At 32.2% G+C, this 22,898-nt stretch overlaps 1 protein-coding gene across 9 annotated transcripts; it reads right to left on the bottom strand.

Moving 5' to 3' along the window:
* Positions 1-926: 926 nt before the first annotated feature.
* LOC101512007 (protein EXECUTER 1, chloroplastic) lies at positions 927-20,591 on the bottom strand. Of its 9 annotated transcripts, none has more exons than XM_012716983.3 (14): positions 20,003-20,591; positions 19,067-19,183; positions 18,869-18,934; positions 18,174-18,280; positions 15,554-15,635; positions 11,150-11,935; positions 10,910-11,033; positions 10,634-10,803; positions 7,317-7,391; positions 7,068-7,160; positions 6,830-6,977; positions 2,186-2,274; positions 1,282-1,364; positions 927-1,186 (listed from the first exon to the last, which is right to left on the bottom strand). In XM_012716983.3, exons 1-11 carry the CDS (start codon positions 20,378-20,380, stop codon positions 6,885-6,887), a joined length of 2,091 nt encoding a protein of 696 aa, XP_012572437.1. In that variant the 5' UTR covers positions 20,381-20,591; the 3' UTR covers positions 927-1,186; positions 1,282-1,364; positions 2,186-2,274; positions 6,830-6,884. The 9 variants fall into 9 exon arrangements, with proteins under 9 accessions (XP_012572437.1, XP_027191392.1, XP_012572436.1 ...); XM_027335591.2 differs by having other exon boundaries at positions 927-1,168; XM_073369996.1 differs by lacking the exons at positions 927-1,186; positions 1,282-1,364 and adding exons at positions 1,474-1,888; positions 5,839-6,065 and having other exon boundaries at positions 2,186-2,257.
* Positions 20,592-22,898: the final 2,307 nt, after the last annotated feature.

Genomic DNA, 22,898 nt, shown 5'->3' with positions numbered 1-22,898 from the left:
ATCGACTTTAGATACTATCTGAATAACTGATCTTAATTACATATTATTAACACATCATCTGTGTTAATTTAACCCAACATAAGAAGTTAGCTGTATTATTAACACATCGAATTTAGATACTATCTGAATAACAAGTTAATTTAACCCAACATAACATGACATAGCTTGCATGTTGAACTTCAATTGCCAACACATCTGTAGATCAAAAAATATATTTTTTCAAATAATCTGTGTATTTTGGAATGATGGTCGATTTAGCAGATCGGTGGTATCGTGATTTTTTCGAAGCTTCAAACTAAATCAATTCAATCACACAATTTATAAATAGTTCTTACTCCAAAACATTAGCCTTACATACACAAAAGACCAATTACAATAAGTAGAAGATGGGAAATGCATGACCATACATAATGAGTCTGAGATTTTGTTATAACATTAGAATACCACTATTTGGTTATAAGCATTTGAATGACAAGTCAAATGATTTCGTAAGTAGGATTAAATTTCTAACAAAAATTTATGTCAAAAGTAATTACTTATTTATTCTCATTCTTCCATAAAAGCTCATTTTTTTCTCGTTCAATTTCATTCTTCCATAAAAATAAATAAAAGTAATCACTTTTATTTTTGACAAAATCAATTCATTTAGAGTATGTTTGAATGCACATTTGCATCATAAGTTCCACATTCCAATATGTTTCTACACCATAAAAAGGCAACATTCCAAACACATACTAGGGTATAACAACACACTCAATGTAGGTATTACATGCTAACTATTGTCATTAATCAATTAGGTGGAGCGCTCCATCTATTTCTCACATTTGATAACAAATAAGTAAATATAAATTGTACATATAAATATGCATGAGATTGGTTGTAGATCGAAAATCGGAGAGGATTGAGAAAATAAAGGGAAGAGAAAATGAAAAGAGATTTGTTTTTCTTTATTATATTAAAATCCATGAATATGGAGGAACTGAATAAAAAAACATTAATTTGGAGAGCTTTGAATAAGTTATAAATCTCTCTCTCCTTTATAGTAATACTTTAATCTCTCCAGGGTATGGGAGTGGATTTTATCCCCAAAAATAGAGCAAACTCCTTTAATTAAAAGCAACCAGATGTAAACCAAAGCATGCTGATTCATGGACCTTGGAATGTCAAACTAGATCACAGAAAGTGCCTGTAATGTTAGCTGCTTTCAGAAAAAATGAAATGCAAGAAGGGCCTCCATAGTATTAAATCACCTTGGAAAAATAAAAATCAGATGTTACCCACGTTTTCTTTTCCTCTATAACTCAGCTTCCTAAACAGGATAAGCTTTCGCCCTATTTTTATTCCACCAGTCACCAGCACATTTCCTATTTTTCCATCCATTCCAAACCAAGTTTAAACAGGTCTCAATAAATTCAATAGAAAGCGTAAGCTAACTGTGCATACACTCCCAAGTTCATTCGTTCAAGATAAGGCTAAAATTAAGACGCGGCACATCGGTTGTCATGCCCCACTAAAATTATTATTCAAAATTTTGGCAAGACCCTTTTGGAACTGTACATTGATCTAATGATGAAGCTAAGAGAAAAACCTAAGTACTGTCCAAAGTGGGAATATGAACTAATGTCACTTGTAATGAAAGATTTCACTCATCCTAACAGAAAGAACACTGAAACCCTATGCATGATTATGAAATTATGATAAATGGGAATATGACATAAGGAAAATTTAGAACACTATACAAATTGATGAAGGATGCCATGTGTACACTACACCTCTACAATATGAGAAATTAAGAGATTAGTACATTGTGCTTTAGTGCTGATATTATGAACTACACAAGCAGCCCAGTGCTCAAATTCTATGCTGCTTGGCAGAAGGCTATTTTACACTGTACATAAGAGAGACACAAACATAAAAAGTAAACATCAGAGAGAAGTGTTAATTGAAAAAACAAAAAAACAGCCACAACATTGTTAAAACAAAGCATTCAATTCATATAAGCTACTGGTGTAAACAAGTTTAACACAAACACTCAATCGTATTCTACTATCATGTCGCAATGAAACAGAATTTAAGAAGTAATATTATTTAACAAGACAGTGAAAAAAGATTAGATGCATTTATGAAACTTGTTTACAATGTCAGTGTATAATTATTAAGCTCTAAAGTTAAAAATACCAAATACCTTAATTGGAAGATCCTGCATTGAATGATGATATCTTTCACTGAAGTACACGAGTTTAGCATTCCTTGAAACCTGGAACTGACAATAAACTGCAACAATCTTAAACCATATTCCATAAAGAAGCTTGCAACTTGAAGTCTTTATATGGATAAACTAATTGGAAAAGTGGAGAGACATTTCACGACAATACCACTTAAAACCAAAACAAAAAGATAAAGAATGGATAGAAAACCTAAGCACTTAAAAACAACCGGTAGGAAAAACTTATGTGGCTAATAAACGAATCTTTGTTTTCTTAACTAAAAGGCTTCATTAAAATTATACAGTTTTCATCTTTTATTATAGTGGGAAAAAAGGAGAGGATACAATAATAAAGGATCTAATGTGAATAATGTTGCATGTTACAATCCTTATTTTATACTAATACCAGATTCCTAATCTAAATTGGACATGGAAACAAATCATGATATATGAAGAAGGATTATTAAACACTTTTTAAATAAGTACTTATTATGTAAGAGTTTATGTCATTAATGCTTAAGTTCAATAAGTTATTTGCATTTGGATATACAGTTAAAAACTATTTGCATTCTCAACAATTGTTTTCACTATGACAAAAGAATTTGGGGAAAATAGGAATTGAAGAGAGAATAGGGATATGCTCTATACACAAGTTGTTTCAGTAAGTAAATTATCTTGGAAAGCTTATAACATATTATGGGCATATCACAAATTATTCTTACAAGTTTTTCCAAAAACTTACCCCAAGTACTCATGTATGATATAAGCCAAAATTAACACTAAACAAGTTGTTCCAACCACTCCCTTATTGCCTTATACTATTTTTATAAGTTTTTCCAAACACTTACCCAAGTACCATGTCATGAGATAAGCCAAAATAAGCTCTAAACAAATTATTCCAAACACTCCCTTCTATTAATACTGGATTTCTAGAAGGAAAAAAATCATGATACATAAGGAAATATGTAAACTAATTCTAAGAGATAACCTAAGACACAACATTTTATGATAGAATATTGACATAATGCAATATTTTCAGGTATCTAACATGTTTTGTTTTAGTTAAGGGTCAAACTCAAAGATAAATAGTTTGTCTTAATGATAACTTTACAAGTTATGATGCTTTCTATACATAACAGGACAGCTGTATATGTGTTATTCATGTTTTATTATTCAGTAATAAAAGAGTAGCAACACATTAATGAATCTCACATATCGCATTTCAAACTTTTCTCCTCATTTAACATGATAAGCAATCTCACACCAATCACCAACCAAGTCTCAGACTAGTGTTGACCTGTATACAGCATTGATATGCACGGAGACATTCTCCAATTTAAGTAAATTGAGTGGCCCCAATTTCAGACAGTCTCCAAAACTTCAATCCCAAGACCACAATGTGTGGCATTTATCTCCATTATCCACAATTTGCCAGTGATTTTCATTGTGTGAAAGCAATGCAAACTAGAGTACTTGGAAGATGACATTGGCAACCCACATAACAAAAAGTAGATTCCAGAAACAATTACATGTTTTAAAATCGAATCTAATTTCAAGATTTCTCAAGAAAGAAAAATGTGTACACGACAAATCCTTGAAATTAAGGTGTTGACATAATTAAAAGATTTGTTTTTCCTTTATTACTATTGTAACAATTTTGTTACTGTCATTACCTTAATTAGGAAGTGGCGTACACTATTTATTTTCTGATTTTACATCCTGAAACTCCTTAATTAGGATAGATTCCGATAGAGCCTACAAATCTGTATCATTTCTATACTTTGAATAAGTGTAATACAATTCAGCACCGCATTGAACAGAATACCCCAATTGATACAGAGTATAGCACTCATGACAGCAAAGTTCAGCAGAATTGTATGTTTTTCTCCGGTCCCAAGGAGATTTGGGAGAACCTTCTCCAGTCTTACTATGAAACAGGAAGTTATATCTTAGCATGTTAAGATAATGATTTTCCAAACAAACAGGAAAATCCTTCGGTAAGCGACTACTATGGGGCATAAATGGCTTGCGAATCAAGTTGGGCCAGTATCAAAAGTTGATGATGAAATCAAGTGAAGACACCATGCTGGCGAGTTTGTTGAGAGAGTGAGAAAATATTTTCTCTCTACCATGAACTCCAACAAGACACATCGTAATTATAGCAACTACCCTCATTACTAGGTAAAAGACTATAAATGGTACCCTCTCTATCATAAAAAATTTTCTGCTCACTATCATGAATATGGAAACCCTTGAGCTCATCTTTTCCTTTTGTGTGATTCCTATCAAACTCTAAGTATTAATGTTGCCAAACTCAAGATCCTACCTAAGATAGGGAGAGGTGAACAGATCGTAACACGGAAACAAGTGAGAGGATCATAGAATCGTGAAATTCTACTACAAGTTCCCTCCCGATCCAGACAACATTGTCGAGTATGACCTTCTACAACTTCAGAATTTGGGCAAGGAAAAATTCCCTTCACTTGTAGAGATATTATACACTACTTAGGTGATGAAAGTGTCAGTTTAATGTGTGTGTCAACTTTATTGATGGTTTTGCCTTAGCTATTTGAAAATGCCTCAACAAAGGACCATTCTCTTCTAGAAAGCCCTCTAGGATGTCTAACTGTAAAGATTGTTAGGGTACTCCGTAGAAGTCTAAGAAGGCAAGCCATACTGAGGAAAATATTAGACTTCATGGAAAGGACAAGGACCTTGGATGCACTCGAGGATTATGCAGAAGAAAAGTCTAAGAAAATAGTACCTCATAATTGATCTCGAATGTATCAATCTCAAGATACTTTGGATCAATATAATACAAGGGATATAGTCATACATATGAGATTCAATTATGAATAAATGTTTTCTCTAGTTGAAAAAATAAATATGATTAGGGTCGATCTATCCTTGGTAGCTCACTTTGGGTGGGAATTCAAATATGGCTAATGACTTTTTGCATGAAGATATGAACAACGAGGTGTAAGTACAAGGATCGATTAAAAAAGACGATCTTCAATGGGCTCAAGCGATAGATATTAAAATATGGCTAATGTGTTTTTGCATGAAGATACGAACAACGAGGTGTAAATACAAGGAACGATGTGTAACAGATGTGTACTGTAATTGTGGTACTTAGGAGTTGATTGTGTACATTACTATTAGCAAAATTTATTTTCAGGTAACTCTTTAATTACAATAGATTTGATAGAGCCTACAAGTTTGTATCAATTTCTGTAATTTGACAAGGAGAAATGTAATTCAGATTATCTCTTTATATATTCTTTTCAAGTGTGTTGTGGAGTTTTTTAAAAGAAACAGAAAGCTCTTTAGGGGAATGCAGAAGGTATTCTCCTTAGGCAAACCATACAAAGTAGTGTCACAAAACTCAAACTAGTTAAGCACACCTGCTCAAGGTAGTCACAAAACTCAAATTAGTTATCAACTCAAAAAGGCAAGTAATTCAACAAGCGAGTCTACCGTGGAACAACTTAACATTGAATAAATATGAGTTATATTATTTATATTATTAATTTTATAGTAAAATGAAATTTAATATTTATTTACTTCTATAAATTTGGAAAGGAATAAGAGAGGAATAAAGAATATCATAGCTGTATAACCCGTATTTGTACCCGGCCAGCTAATGAGAGGGTTCAGCCAGAAATTTGGGATACAGGCCATGCAAACTATTCTTTAAATTTAATTACTTCCTCCTTCTCTCGTTTCCTTTCAAAGTTTCTTTCCTTTGCTTCTCATCAAGCCTGTTCAATAGTTTTTGTCCGAGCAACTAACCAGTCCAGTCCATTCATACAGGGAAAGGAGGAATCCTCAGGGATAAACAGAGAAAAGAAACAAATAACTGGTTCACATAAAACAAGGTCAAGTCACACCTATTGTTTTTCAAATCAAATGAGTTAACTTGCATGTAAAAACTCTTGATAAAATCGGTAGACTTTTGATTGTACTAGCAAGTTTATGATTCTACAATTCTACATTGATTTTATATGGTTCAATATTTGTTCTAATCTTAGCCATTCATTATTTCTAACAATCATTCCTCTCATTTTCTCAGTATAAAATTCCTCTCATTTAATATATATATATATAAAATGTAATCGTAAAATTTCTTAGTATTTAAAATGTAATCGTAAAATTTCTTAGTATTTAAAATGTAATCCTACGTTTTAAGTATTTTTTTGTTGTTTTATTCAACCATAATTTTAGTGGTAAAATTTCATAATAACTATTTACCCTCTTAAAAATATTTGTTTTATTATTGTTGAATTATTGAACTATTTACCCTCTACTCTCTTATAACAATCCCCTTTAGGAATCCTTATACTAAATACTAAAATAAAGCCATTAAAATATCCCAAAATTAGATGTGGAAATAGGTTATGTCAGGCTTCGCTTAAGTTGGCCAGGTCACATTATTAAAACCTGGCCTTGCCATAAAAACATACAATCATGTTATGGCTTGAAATATGCCTATGAGCTAAAGCTTTATAGGTTTCCAATATTTTCCAAAGCTTTGAGCAAAATTATTATATATAATAATAAATCATAAAAATAATAGATAAACTGGCCAGTTAAGTTAAAAAGGCCTTTTTAAAGAAAACTTACGCTAAAAATCTGAAGAAAGAATTTACAACTCTCTGATAGTATGAACAACGAAACATTATTGTTGAAGTCTAAGCCGATTGAAGAAGACCAAAAAATGATACTCGGGGGCCCAATACACAAATCCAACAACAGGTCCTGCTTTTATGTGCTGCAAAACCAACAAAAGGCAAATTGCAATTAGAAAAAACTTGCACAAAAGTAAAGGCTAAATAATTAGACCAGACTGGAGAATACAAACCTTTCCATCAAGAATCACAAGTTCACCATCAACCCATCTAGGATTCTGAAACCCTGGCTCAGCCAACCTCCCTTCACCTTTATAGCGAGCAATCTGAAATGTCAGTAACATTAGAAAAGATTAGAGAATAACTATACACTCCTCTTTACTGTGAATTAATGCCAATTCAATGAAAGTTGAAGGAGTACAGAATGGAATAAGCAACGAGACTTAAATGGGTACCCCTGCAATATAAAATAAAAATCATACCACACCAAATTCTTCAGGAATTATCCCTTTATGTGGAAGTTGATACCTCTTTCCGATTTTTGCACGAAATGCCACCTAAGGAGATCAAGGAACATGATTAATGAGGTTTATGATAAATACTGCGTAACATGAAAATCAGAAAGAGATCACACATCTTTTCACAAAAAAAAAAAAAAAAAAATCAAAATACACGAAATATCTTGGTTTCTGTTGAACTTGGTCCAAACCACATTGTATCTGTGTCTCAACGAAATAACTATTCACTTCAACAGAACACATTGAGTATCTTCGCCCAACCTAGTAACAAACTTGATATTTTGGTTCTCATATACAATAATGTTGGTTTTCAATGTTTAAGCCGTTTAACTACCACACAAGACAAACCAAGTTGAAAAGGTTGTGCAGCAGAACACAAAAATATGTATCAACCATGTTATTACGATAGTTAAAATACCATAATGATGCTTTTAAGTATAGCAGAAACACATAATATAATCATGTCATAGAACAATATATGTGCTACTGCTAAACACAGCCTACAACAATTACCTGCTTGACAGCAACAAAAATTGTAAATAGATTAAATCAAGCCATCCAGCAAATCACTAGCCTTGCTACCCCACATTACTTCTATAAACAACATTTCAGTGCTACAGAATAGGTTATGACTAACTGGAAAAACCATTTATGAGCTGTATGAAGCTCAACACCACACAGCACCTCAAATACAAAAATCCCTACTAAGCAAAGAACAGCCAAAGTCACCAATTTGCAGTGTGGGTACAAGTCTTTGTACACATCTTCTGAGTATCTATAACTTCAAAATCACAACCAGTTGTTTCAAGGGAACCCCTAATATAGACTGGGTTGAAAGGTGGGATGCTTCCAGTTTCACTGGGTTTTTTATATGTTTATATTTTAGATTTGGGTCCCCAGAAATTGTAACTTTACGATGTGTTCCACGTTTAGGGAAGAAGGTGAAATTGGGTATCTTAGAACTGCCACCTCCATGGTCTGAACTCTGAAGTAGTATGCCAATTACGGAATATGAATCTCTTCCTCAACGACGTCAATTTTCTCTTTGAAAGTCAAAAGCTTAATGTTGTGGTGGTTCGGACAGACAGGATCCATGGTGAATGTGTGGTTGTGCGTAGAAGTACAATTGCAGGATGGAAACCGCAGCTCATGGCACAGGGCAGGTGCTCAATGTTGGCCTTGAGCTTAGACGGAGGTTTGATGCAGCTATTATGTGTGAGCGGAGGAGTTCCGAGGGAAGAAGATGATGGACTTCCGTGGTTTACGGCAGATCGAGAGGGCTTTGTTGAGGTGCTGACAATGGTCATATTAGCATGAGTCTGTGAACCGCGGATATTGTGAGGCACCGCACATTCTAACTCTCACATTCTAACTCTCACTCTGTTTTTCAGTTTTACCATCACTAAGAGTGTTACCAACTGTGCATGATCATCTTCGCAAAAAAAAAAACAGAGATTTTGGCATGCTGGTTGAGGAAGGAACATGTATATCTGTTTGATTTTGGCTTGCTGGCGAGACGGTAGAGAAGGAAGGTGTAGTGTTTTGTTTGATTTCTCACAAGTTGATTATTTAAAGGCTTAAATATGCTTTTCGTCTCTGCAATGAGTCATTTTGATTTTAGTACTTGTAAAAATATTTTTTTGATTTATACTCTGCAATTTCAAATAAGTTTTAAAAACATGGTGAAGTGGCAAATTTGTGCTGATATGACATGTGTTGACTGTATCAATGACGCTGACTGTGCATTTTTTATTATTAAAAATTAAATAACAATCCATTTAATAATTCAATGAAAAAAATTACCAAAAACATTTTTAAGCTTTCATTTATAAATAAAAACAAAATAAATAAATTCAACCCAAAACCCAGAAATTAAAATCCCAATCCCAGAAATGGATCATCTTATGCAATCCAAAAATCTAGAAAACAAATAAACCCAAAATTAATTTCAACAAATACTGAGTTCATTTCTCCAAAGAAGAACAATCTCCATCTTTCAACAAATACTTTATTAAAATAATAAATAAAACAAATATTTCCTTATAAAATAAATATACCCACATGTTCATCTTCAAGAAACTGGGTTTCTTACTGTAGATTAAGCCTTCAAAACCTATTGATTAATAGGACTGATTTCTTGCTAAACAATGTACATTGTTTTTACTAAAACTAAACCCCAAACAAATGGGTTTTAAAACAAACTATTTCTATTAGTTTTATTCAAGCTCCCGCCGCTATCAGAGTCGATGACAAGTTCTATCCGAATCCAGATCCAAGCCGAACACGGCCACCAACGGGGAGAAGAATTTAATAACAACAAAGCCTTATACGTTGCTGCCATCGCTGACACCGAAGATGGGTTTAAGATGAAATAGTTGAACCTAAGTTTAAGATGGGTTTGGATGAGAGCAGAGTGGTTCTTATTTCCAATTTAGAGGTTGAAATCAATGGAATTCATGTTTCTGAGTGAGGCTTAAACCTAAATCCCCAAATATAGAACTACAAATCGGGAAACAACATAACATAGAGAAGAAAAATAATGGTAAAAATAGGTGGTCTGAGCCTTTCAAATTAAATATCAGAAGGTTGAAGAAAGCAATGCCCAAGAGAAAGCATATCTGGGTTTTATTTTTCTTCTATGGGATTTAATGATTTTTTTTATAATTGAGAATTTATTGATTTAAACATTAATTAATGAATTGTTATTAAATTTTTAATAATAAAAATTGCACAATCAACATAATGATACAGCTCAATGTTTTTTATTAAAAAAAAACTCAATAAGGACTTTTTTAAAGCTTATTTAAAATTGCAGGATATAAATCAAAAAAATATTTTTACCGGGACTAAAATCAAAATGACTCAAATTTGCAGGGACTAAAAGAATATTTAAGCCTTATTTAAATAACCAATTTTGGGATAGCATTAATATAGTTAAAGTCAAACTTATCCTCAGTGCAATTCTAGTAAAGTGAATAGAAAGTATATTACAAAGCCTGCTATATCATCTTTGGACCCCTTTTCATGTAGTCCATATTAGAGGACCCTTCTATCAATTAAATTATTAATATTTTCAATTCATTGCGAAAGAAAATTGTTAAAAAATAATCAGCTTAAGTAACAATTTGATTTAAATTTAAATCATCATTTATTGCTGTCAAGTCGTCAACCTTTTTCTTTCAGGTGGATTGACGATGTATAGAAATCAATATCACAGAATGACGATGGATGTAAGTAAAAAATATTAATTCGTAAGTGAATAAAATTCATGATATTATTACCTGGCCAGCTGGTACATAAGGATCCCCAGTTAGTTTCAAAGCTTCTACATACTCATAAAACTCAAGATCCGATGGCTCTTCTGCCCTACCGTCCTCCTGCCATTGACCATATTTACGTCTCATTTGAATAACTTCGGAAGAGTGAAGACCATATGTACCAACATATAAGCCTGATATAAATGAGAATATTTGTTACTTGGTTTACACTACATTACAGATTAAAAACAAACATTCTACTTTCATAATAGTCAAATGACAAATACTCTAGAAAATCACCGTTTAAAGGATCAAATGAGGTTGGTATTTGAATGCGATTGAAAATAGTTGACCCAGATAATGGTTGATGATTCTGAGCCTGGCTTAGTGTGAGACTTATCAACTCTCCTACCTCTTTCAGCACCTGTAAAATTGAAGAAATGCATTAGTCGAAGCAACTTATGACTAGATTTTTACAAGAATAGTGAATTTTGCCTAAAATATCGATGATTTGCAGATTTTATTGATTACTTAGCCAACCTTTGCAGGTACGTTTCCCTTGCCAATGAATTTAGCAAGGTCAGAAGCAACATGATCAGCTCTGCGACGACCTTGAAACTTAATTGATTTATCTGTTGAAGATTTCCCTTTGTCATGACCATCCTGCAGATTGACTTCTTTTTCAACAGTAAAAGAAAATGAACCACGCCCCTTCATCTCCAGTTTAGCAGGAACTCGAAGCAAATCTCTAGGTGACAAATTACTGGAAAGTTTCTGCACAAGACCACCAATGACAACTTTGACAGCAATTTCATTCTGTTCTTCACTTTCAAAAGTTCCAAGATCAGCATTTATCTCAATCTCACTGTCTCCCTCTTGATCACTTTCCAACTTAATGTCTTCCAGTTCCAGACTTTCTGTATCATTTTCCTTCTCTTCGTCTTCATCGTCATCGGCATCTTCTTCTTCATCATCATCTTCCCCATCTTCAACTTCATCCCCACTCTCTTCTTCCTCAATTATCTGCTCAATCACCTTAGATATTAGATCCTTGTCTACTTTCTCTGGAGTTATCACTTTGAAAATCTTCACCTTCACACCTGGAATCATATCTTTCAAGACATTCTGAAATCCAGGCATTCCATCAGCAGGGTCAGAGCCATCACTCCTATCATCACCACTTTCTGGATCTTCAGTAGTCACAACAAACAACTCACTTTTGTCTTCTGTAGACTCCACTGAATTCGATCTCCCACTAGCATCCAATGTTTTAGACGACGATGTTGGAGGACCATGGTAGGATCCTTTTCGCTTTAGGTACACAGCCTGAAAATGAAAGGAATACTCTTAATGCAGTATTGCTATCAGATATCATAATAGGTTGAGACCGAGTTGTATATTATTGTTAATATACACTCTTTAAAAGCTATTATAATTTTTATTTTACTTTACCATTGTTATTGGATAATACCATTAAATGTAGTAAATTTAAGTAGAGGTAATATAAAAGCTTGAAACAACAAAAAACAGGTGTAAACCAAAATCAAACCAACAAAGGTGGTTTTCCTTCAAAAGTTTCAAAAAAAAAAAGATTCAATTGAAACTTTCCCTATTCTAGAAGCAGTTAATAAGAATATTATTGGCCTCTAAGTCTCCGTCATGTGTACCATTCTACACACTTTCATTCGAGAAAACAAACCAATTTTGGCCTGTTTGCTTAAACCTTAAAAAAAGTGATACCACGAGACAACCTTTCTCAGAAGCTGTTATTTTTAGCTTCTAAGATAAGCGCTAATGCAGCTTTTGTTTTATGTTTGAAAAAAAAACTTATTAAAAAAGCCCTTTTAAAGAATTTAACGCGATGATGTCTATTTTAGTAATTAATAACCTAATTAATCAAATTAAGTTTTCCTCTACCAACCACTGTCTTCCTATAAATCATTCTGTCAAAATAACTAACGATTAAACTTTCTCTTTTCCAACAACTACCGTCTTCATAAACTTTATCAATTAAAACTTCAATCTTATGCAATTAATGTTTTGATGTTAGACAATTTTAAATATCAATCAATGATGATATAAAAATAACATGTCATCAATTATACATTCATGTCATTTTTTTATTATTGTAGGATTACTAATTTTTAATGATACTTCATCATCATTTCAATTTTAAGACAGGGAGCTCAGTTGCAATAATAGAGTTGCGTTACTAGAAGGCCACGGACTAAGTCATTAAATTGACATCTAACAAATGTAAGGTAATATTGATCCAAATGGATCTGCCCCTTCCTTAAATCAGGTTGCTCTCTTTTAGTAATATTGAAATTTTTAAAATACATACATTGAGGTTTCTCTTTATTTTATTTTTTTCAAAATTAGTATTATCTGTTATAAAATAGTAATGAGAGAAATGTTTGAAGTTGTTGCCACATATTTACCATTAGGAGAGAGAAATACTTGTCTATTAGGAGAGATAAATATCTACTCATTTAATTATTAATTTTTAATTACTAAAACAACAGTGGCATATAACTGATTTAGTTCAGCAGAAAGAGATTAAAAATGACTTTTTGTCTAATAAAAGTGTGAAAATGCTAACCAACACGTGAAGGAGATTAGGTTAGCAATAGCATTCCCCATTGGGAGGGTCTCCTAAGTATTTTGGATAGCACAATGGGGTGACGAGAATTGATGATCGTAAAGAAGACTATATTTTCACATCCAACACATATTTTCCGCCACTGGTACATGAAAAGCTTCCTACCACAAAAGTGGGTCACAAAACCATGCATTCTCTATCTTGCAATGGTAAAACAGAGATTTTAATTTCTAACCTTTCAACCTTGGGACTTAGGAGGTTCGAAAACACGGAGGAAAATGCTTGAGAAGTACTATTAACAGGGGTGGACCTATGTTGAATCTAGGGTGCGCACTTGCACACCCTTGCACCTATTATGTTAGTAACTTTTAATTCGGACCACCCTGAAAAATCTCTTTGGCACTGCACTGCGCTGCACCAACAGTTGCACAGGTCTAGTTGACAGTACACTCTCTCTATCCGTATAAACACGCAGCGCATGATTTTTGTTAATGAAAATTGAAAATATATTTAACAAAACAACAATAGCAAGTTGGAACCTGCTTTATAAGGAGCACATACAGTGACTTTGCCATTGGGTTTGAGTGCTGAGACAGCGAGACGTGTAAGAAAACAGTGCAGCGCAATATGATATTTTATTATAATTTGTAGATTATAGTAATAGATAAGATTTTCAATACTAATTCCCGAGATTTAATTAATTATTACTTTATTTAACCGATAATTTGATTAGCGACGCAACATTCTAATTGACTCAATGGCTATTCTAAGTTTTATAACATAAAACTACATAGAAAAAAATGTGAAATACTTATTTTTGCCTTATTTGTAAGCAAAAGAGAACCATAATTTAGTGGCTTTAAATATAAGTAAAAGTCACCAAATTTAACTCTATTTAATATCACCGTTTACAAAATACTCATTCTTAATCCTCATATTTTCCAATAAATGAATGTATACTCAACGCAAATTTAATGTGATGATAATTGATTTTTTTAGTAATTACTACCACCAGTCTCAATTATAAGAAATTTTTTGGATTTTTTTATTTCATTTATAAGAAAAAGTTATGACTTTTAAGATGCATTTATTATTTAAATGACTTTTTTATCCTCATTTAATGTTTGTCTTTTAAATATTAGTGGATGTATTTAATGTCTCACATTTTTCTATGAGGGATATATTTGTAAAATATTCAAAAAGTTATAGTAATAAAAAATTTGATTGGTAGTATTGATTTTTTTGGTTTTTCTTCTTATAAATGAGATCAAAGGGAGTATAATGTTTTCACATAAAATCAAGACCATTAAACTAACTCCTTAATATGTGTGAAGTTAGATAAATATGCTTATAAATAAAGCTGAACGGAGTATGTTCTTTTTTAGATTAGATGTACATAATTACACCACCTAACAAAGGGTCTTGGATCTGCCACTGACTATTAACAATTGTTGTGTTTACAGCATAATTTTCCTTTCTTTCATAATCACCTTGAGGACAAGGCGCTAGTTTTGTGGGAAGTGTTGTTAGTAACTGCCATTAATAATGTAACTGTTGCTATCTGTTTTTAACCGCCATTTTATTACTAAATAAATAGAGAATAGGGGGAAGAAATAGGCATTGTGTATCTTGTTGAGGTTGGTTAAGGAGAGTCTAGGCTCTCAAACTCCTAGTGATTATTGGTAGTTATCATTCCTTTATTCCATATCTCTTATTGTAACTTCCTTATTTCTATTCAGCAATTTAAAACATAATTCTGACCAGTTCAATCACATTTATTAATCGAAACTGAAAGACGATGCAAAGTTCCATATTAACACTAGGAAGTAACATTGCTCATGTATGTTTGAATCTGCATTTTCCCAACAACCAAAAATCCAACCTAAGAGAGCTTCACTTCCATATTTTAAAATCCAAAATCAAATTGGCTGGTATTCTGGACTGTCTTAAAAAAGCAAGTATATGAGCAAATCATAAACTTAATGCTAATATAGATAGAGATTAGTGATTAGTGTATAAAAAGAAAATTTGAAACTTAGTAGATTATGAGCTACATGCAATCCCAGTTCCTTAGCCATCATGCATGTGATTAATCTTGAGTTTTTTAAACAGAATAACTATTAGAAAATTTGTTTAACTGTCAGCATGGAAGATGATCCTTAACATACACATGTATTCAGATAGCAAAATTTTGAATGGGAATAGAAAATCCATATTCAGTGCAATGAATTTTCTCAATGAAAATAAGTAACTTATAGCTCAAATTTTAGGTAAGACTGCTCCGTCTAATTAGCAAAGATCCCAGAAGGAAAAAAGTTATGAGGTCAGTCAGGAAGAGATACCTGCGACTTGAATTCACCTTTTTTATCCATTGTAAGAAAAAACTCAAATAGAGGAACACCAGCAGCAGATGTTGCAAGTTGCCTAGGAAAATACAGTAGAAGTGTTAACACCAGAAACAATACAAAGTAGTGGCCGGACAACCAAAAGTATCACGTGCAGAAATGGTTTGAAACATCAAAAAGTGAAAAGTAGTTCCCAAAGATATGTGAATAATAAATCAATACTATTAAGATATATTTCATACAAGGAATGAAGGAAAAAAAACGGCATGAATAGCTGTAAGTTTTAAGTTTTATACAGAGAATCGGTGCATACTGCTCTATCTAATGACAATATGACATCTAAGCATAAAACCCCAGGTATAATTATAGTTAGGTTTTTAGTCTATTTAGGTATAGAGGGAAGAAAAGGGATGCTCAAAATAATAAAATAAAATTGATATTGATGTGACTGATATGCTGGATGTTATTAGTATATTACAGAAGACAAAGCACTAATCAATGTTTATACTGAGACTAGACTCCCAATCCTAACTGAATAAGGAAACAAATCATGATATATAAGAAAATATGGAAATCACTCCTAAGAAATAATCTAAGACACTCTAATGTATTTTATGTTACAATGATGATAAGGATCATATGGTGCAATACGTTTCAGCTTTCATAACAATGACCATTTATCTATTATTCAGACAATCTCAATTGCAGAGTGGAAAGAAAAAATATATAAGAAGTTTAAGCTGTGGGGACAAATTTTGAATTCAGAAAATCCCAACGGGAGAGTAGAGAGAAGAAATATGTAATATGTAAGAAGTTTAAGTTTAAGCTGTGGGGACAAATTTTGAATTGAGAAAATCTCAACTGGAGAGTAGAGAGAAGAAATATGTAATAAGTTAGAGCTGTGGAGACAAACTTTGAAAGCACAAGTACAGGTAAAACAAAATATACAGAACATAAGTTTAGAAGCAAACACACCAACTCTAGCTTATAAGTGAAAATTGGAGACCACGCCATGCCATATGTTCCACAATTAACCGTAGGAAAATAAAGGAAAATGTAAACCATAAGAACCAAGCAGGGCAGATAAAAAGAAAGAATGCTTCCGGTGCAATTTTTGATAGGAAGGATAGACTCAAGCTTAAGGAAAAGTTTTATTGCACAACTGAAAAACCTGCAATGGTGTATGTGACTAAATGTTGAGAGCTGGAGCCAATACAAACTTAAACTCAATGTTGTAGCTTTGAGAATGTTAAAATAATTGATTGCACGCACGTGCAAGATAGCATTAAAAAGGAAAGCATTAGAAGAAAACTTGAGGTAGCCCTATGTGGAATCGGAAACAATGATAGAATCTTGACATTGGTGGTTTAGACTTTAGATGTTTGTAGAGAAGACCTTTAGAAGCCCCAATAAAGAGGAGTGATCAAATGGAGAATAGACCAATAAAGGAACATCAAGATTCAAGAAGAACTCTAGGTCAAAATGTTAAGAAGGATTTAAATTAAAATAAAGTGTCATCAACCAGGATTGATTATATGATATAATGACATTGTAGCACTTAGTGGGCACTTAATGGAGAAGACTTTTGTCAATGTTGTATTCGAGAAATTTTAATTTCTTTGTCGATTGCTTTATTCTCTCATCTTAATGGTTAGAAATAAGATTCTTCTCGATATTCCCCCTAGCAAACTGATCATCTATTTCAATATCTTATGTCTACATTAAATTAGGCAAAATATGCATCGCTGATTGACTATATCACCTTAATATCACTAGGGTTTTGTACTACACCTAGTCTTGTACATGTACATGCACAAAGGCACTTACCTAGTAAGTAGTTACTCTCATCTTATTTATACACAAAGAAGCCAGAGTTACAAACAAGTGTGTCAGCATGAGCATATATGATAAGGTTCCCTTGTGAGCTTAATGGACTTCATCTATTACAAGAAGCGCCTGTAATATTGACCATGTTTCAACGAGCTTATTACGACAGCTTTTTAAACCGCAAAGAGCTACTTCGGGATTAAGATTAACAGAGTGTGCTAAAATTCAGTGACCAAAGAAAAACTAAAAGAAAGGGAGTCAACGTGGGAAAATTGTAAGATTTGAGATAAATGAATTTTCAAGAACTGAATCTGTAATTGTATTCTAAATTATATATAGATATAGAGATCTGAATCTGATATAATGTATGCATGCAGTAAGTCCACGATTATGAATGTGCCAACTACACCTAAACTAGCATCTATCAGTTTAGAGACCTAATAGAAACACAAGCCAAGACACATGCTCTAGAGACTAGCTACTGTTAACAGAAAAGAAAAAAGCAGAAAATAGGTTAAATTATTCTGGAACACCCCCTCTGCCTAGAAAAAAGGGCTAATGTTTTCTGTCTTAGTTTAAGGTTGAAGTTGGGCATAAGTTGAAACAATTGATAATCTAAAAAAAAAAATACTATGGCTACATATCATAGGTAGTGGAACTCCAACCCAAATATTTTAGACATTTTAGCTTAGTGCTGAACTGGTGCCACATCACCTTTACTGTAATAAGTTATTCCTTTCAAGAGACAAATTTCCCAACATGTTTTTTATCATCATGACATAAAAATTACCTAGGACTATAACTCCTTGCCACATATCTTCCATGCTCTGGGGTTATGCGAATAATTAAGCCATGTGGGTCATTAATATCTTTTGAAATACCAGCCCACCAACCCACCTGCAAAAGCCAATATATGTGTAAGTTTAAATAGTTTTTATGGATGAGTTCAAGAGGCATAAAACCATTACAAGTAACACATAAAAAACAGATGCTACAGACAGTGCAATTTATTGGCTTAGCATACAACACTAAAATGTCAGTCACACCACAGCATTAATCTATTTAAAAGAAAATAAAGGATACAATCAACCAATAGATATGTAAATGAATTACAATCATATTTGAAATGTGTGATAAAAGATATGCACCGTAAATTTGAAGTCGTGACAATAAGCAAACCAAACATTTCCATAAATAAATAATTACTATTTGTTATCTCAAAATATTGACTGTCGTTTGGTTCTACAACAACTCCCAACAACAGCTAAAGTATCAAGGAAAGTCTTGTCTTGACGTCAGAAGCAAATTTTCAACCCAAGTATTAGTAGCAATTTAAGCACCTGTATGTATTGTATTACTAGGATCGACCTATGACATTGTAATTTTTTTGACAAGACCTATGACATTGTATGTGACATTCTATTTCCACCACAATGCAAATATATTCATGCAAGTTGTCATTAAACAAAGTCTATAAGAACTCACGAGTCCAGCCCCAGCTTTATCTCTTAAAAAAGCCGCATCACTGTACCGCTCGTCTTTTATGGCTCTCTGCAAGATTAGAAAATATACACATAATTAAAATACAAACAATATTGTGAAAAAGTAAAGCACATAAATCAGCTAACAGTTTAAAACAGCCTTCATTTATCAGAAATGCTTCATGCACATCAAAATTCCTACCTTGAGAAGAGACATCACTCTTCCAACACTGTCATTGTTAGATGCCGCTGCAATCGCCACCTTAAGCTTAGCAGCTTCTTCATAATCCTCCACATATACAGCATGACGTAACTGAGCCTATAGAACACAAAAATCATGTCAGCAAATAATTGTTACCAAACCCAAAAAGCCAACTGATTAATTAAATTATAAGCAGGTTCAAAGAATCCTACTTAAGTATGTCATGAGAATTCCCATTGACACATAACATCAAGGACTCAGCTCACCATTAAAATTTGACAAAAACTCCTTTTAAGATTATGTCATATACACGACCCGTTAATAGGACAAGTAAGTTGTTTCTGAATTTGATAATCTAAAGTCATTATCAAACCAAAGTGAACAGCTAGCTGCTTACAAACCTAAATTGTTTCTGATTTTAAGGCACTATGAGCAGCTGACGGGTGTGTGATGGCTGAGCACACATCTAATTTGGGGAATGACATCGTTTCTTTATTGATTGGCAAATGTTAGTAAGTTAGATTACGTTAGTTTTCAGGATGAAGACTGGGACCTCTTGCTTAAAACTCTTTCAACGTCCCTTAGCTCACTAGACAAAGAACATTAAATAACAAATTATCAAAACATTGGTGAAATAACGAATGCGTATTTTAAGGAGTACAATGTAATAAACAATTGTATAAAAGATACTAGAGTTGTAAGATAAAAGAACTGTAAGTTTTGGATTTTGCGCATGAGTTTCTAGCTAACTCTCTTGGTTATTATTCTACACGTGACTATTCCTGAGAAATCAAATCTTTCAAGAAATAGACTATTTCGCACCAAAACAGATAAAAAAAAAATTACCAGAAAGTTCAACACGATATATGCAAAAATCGAAATTCATTAGCATCAGAAACAGCGAAAAGAAAAGACAAGAATGCAACGGAGGTGCACCTTGAGGATGGTGACAAGACGTTCTTGGTCGTCAACCTCTTCGAAATGTTGGCGCCAGCGATTCCAATCCCATTCTTCATCGTTAACATCACCACGTTCTTTGGCGGCGGCGCGGCCACTCCTGAGCGATTTCATATACGAATCGAATTGTTTGATAGCGCCGGAGACGAATTCGTGGAGCACCGAATCCCATCGGCGGTTAGCAGCGTCGTTGTTGTTGGTATTGCTGTGGTTGTCGTCGGAGACGGAGTTGAGACAGAGGCATAGTGGTTGGGAAGGGAAATGAAGAAGTGAGGGACGTTTGAGAGGGAAGGTAACTGAGAGGTTTTGCTTCGGGAAAGTGAGGTTCGGAGCAGAGACACTAGAAATTGAAGCCATGTGGTGTGGTGTGTGTGAAAGAATAGAAAAATTGGGAAAATGAAAAATGTGATGAGGCTATGATATAAGTATATGATGATGTGGTTAATTAGTGTTGTTGATGAATGGAACAACGAGTCGTGAAACATGAGGCTGCGATATTACACTGTCAAATTATTTGGGATGGATACTCACCGCCGCTGAAACTATTTTTTGCGGAATAATAAGGGGATAAGGATCTAGCTTCTTTCGATTATTATTTCTATTTTCTTTTTCGCGATTGATGCGTTTCATGTAATAATAATATTGGTGAAAGTATTGTAGCCAAAAAAAAAATACATAGTGCATGTGAAACTCCAATGATTTTGTTTACTGCTAAAAGAAAAAGTATTGGATTTGGTTGATACTTTAAAACTTTTTTTTTTAATTTAGATTAAAATATCATATTTTTACTCTAAATTTTGTTGATAAAAAAAATATATAAGTGAAAATCATAAAATTTGTGTAACAAATAACAATAAAATTAGAGTAATAAATCATATATATTTTATGTTTTTCAACACTTAATTTTATTTTTTTATATCACATCATCAATATATTTCATTTATCACGTTAATCTATTTTATCTCTTAATTTTAAAAGGTGTGTGTAAATATTTTTAATAAAATTATATTTGATTGATTAAAAAATATTGGGCAACATGTAGCAATAAAATTGATTTAAAAATGTTCATGGACTTCATGGTGGGACCAATTCAATTCAAAATTTAATTACTATACTTTTTTTACTCAAATTGAATTACTATACCTTTTTTGACTTGTTTGAATTACTATACCTAAAAAAAGTTAATTTTTGAATAGACATATAATCAATGATATTCCATGATATATTCTGCTTTGTTTGTGATGCATAATATTTGGATATATATTTTATGAAATTATATAATGACATTATATTATAGTGAAATGTAATTTTTATCTATGTAAAGTATTTTTAAATTATCCGATCATGATTTAGTTTTATAATAAAATAAAATAAAAAACAAATATGTACATAGTTATTTGACTGTTATATTCATTTTGTAATGTGATTTTTAATAAATAAATAAAAGTGAAAGGTTTTCTCAATATAAAATAAATCTCTCAAAACACACGCATGCAAATTATGCGCGGAGTAATTATCATATCAATTCCTAATATTTAAAGTTGTAGGAGTCTTTTGTTTTTTTTCATTTTCTCATTTTTTTTTTAACTCATCAGTGAAGTCTACGGGAGAATCGCATGAACATGCCAACATATTAGAGGTGGATACATTACGACAGCGACATCAGTTGTATTGATTTGATTGTTAATAAAATAACTTAATTTGTTTTCCATACAAAATATATTATATCAATTAATTTGAATCATTTGGAATTCATTTTAAAATTGTAATTACATTCTAATTTCTAGTATGAAATTGTATCTTTAGTTTTGATGTATATAAAGAATTCAAATGTATAACTATTTTCTTATTCTTTTTTACAATGTAAGATGATTTTGTTGAACTTAATTAGCTTTGGATTTTATTTATATATTCTGTTAGTGTAAATTATCCATCACTGTTTTGTGATTGAATATGGAAAAAAATAATGAACTATAAAGTCATCAATATGTGATAGTGTTCAATCAGTTATAAAGTATTTTCTACTTAAAGTATTATCTATTCATCTTTAATTTTTGTTAGAAGAAAAATAGTTATTATAATGTGCAAAATGATATAATAACATGAATCATCATCTTAATCCTTAAAATAATAGAAATTTGATATTTTATTATCAAATTAATGAAATGAAAAACTAATTTATAACAATGAAGTCGTGAATCAATTCTAATAAATTTAAATTGCAAAATTGAGAACAATAAATTTTTTTTAAAGAGATTTATAAAAACGCACTCCAACAAAACAATATCTCAACAATTTTGACATTATTAGATGACGATATATCTTCAATTTTAAAGATTAATTTATCATTTCAAATGATGATTCACTCAATACAATATAATTAGACATATTTATAAAACATAGTTGTTACACAAAAAATTAAACTCAGTTAATTTTTTAATATGTCATTATTTTATGTTTTTTCATTTAGATCTATAAATAATTTAAATTTGTTATGAAAAATAAATTTTAAATTTTGTATTATTATTTTAATAAAATTTTCAATTTTGTCTTTAATTAGAACGTGTAACATGACTAACATTCGAATCATTCGTCGCCATCATGAAAAAAAACACATGATCACTATGATTGAAGCAGGAAGTTTCTTTTTTCACCCCCACATGCATATGAGAAGTATACATTCAGAAGAAAAAAAATTGTTTTTTTGCCATCCAGATGATACTACTAGACAAAAACACACTTGTTTTGCCCTCTAGACGTATACTTCCAGACGAGGATAGGGAGGATAAAAGTAGCTCTCTTGTAGCCAGCTATGAATATTGATCAAAGGGCTAGCAATTGTAGGCATAATTAAGGGAATGTGGAATTCCGAGTA

The sequence above is a fragment of the Cicer arietinum genome, chromosome 6 (assembly GCF_000331145.2).
Source record: "Cicer arietinum cultivar CDC Frontier isolate Library 1 chromosome 6, Cicar.CDCFrontier_v2.0, whole genome shotgun sequence".
Taxonomy (NCBI): domain Eukaryota; kingdom Viridiplantae; phylum Streptophyta; class Magnoliopsida; order Fabales; family Fabaceae; genus Cicer; species Cicer arietinum.
This window is presented reverse-complemented; position numbering and strand designations above follow the sequence as displayed.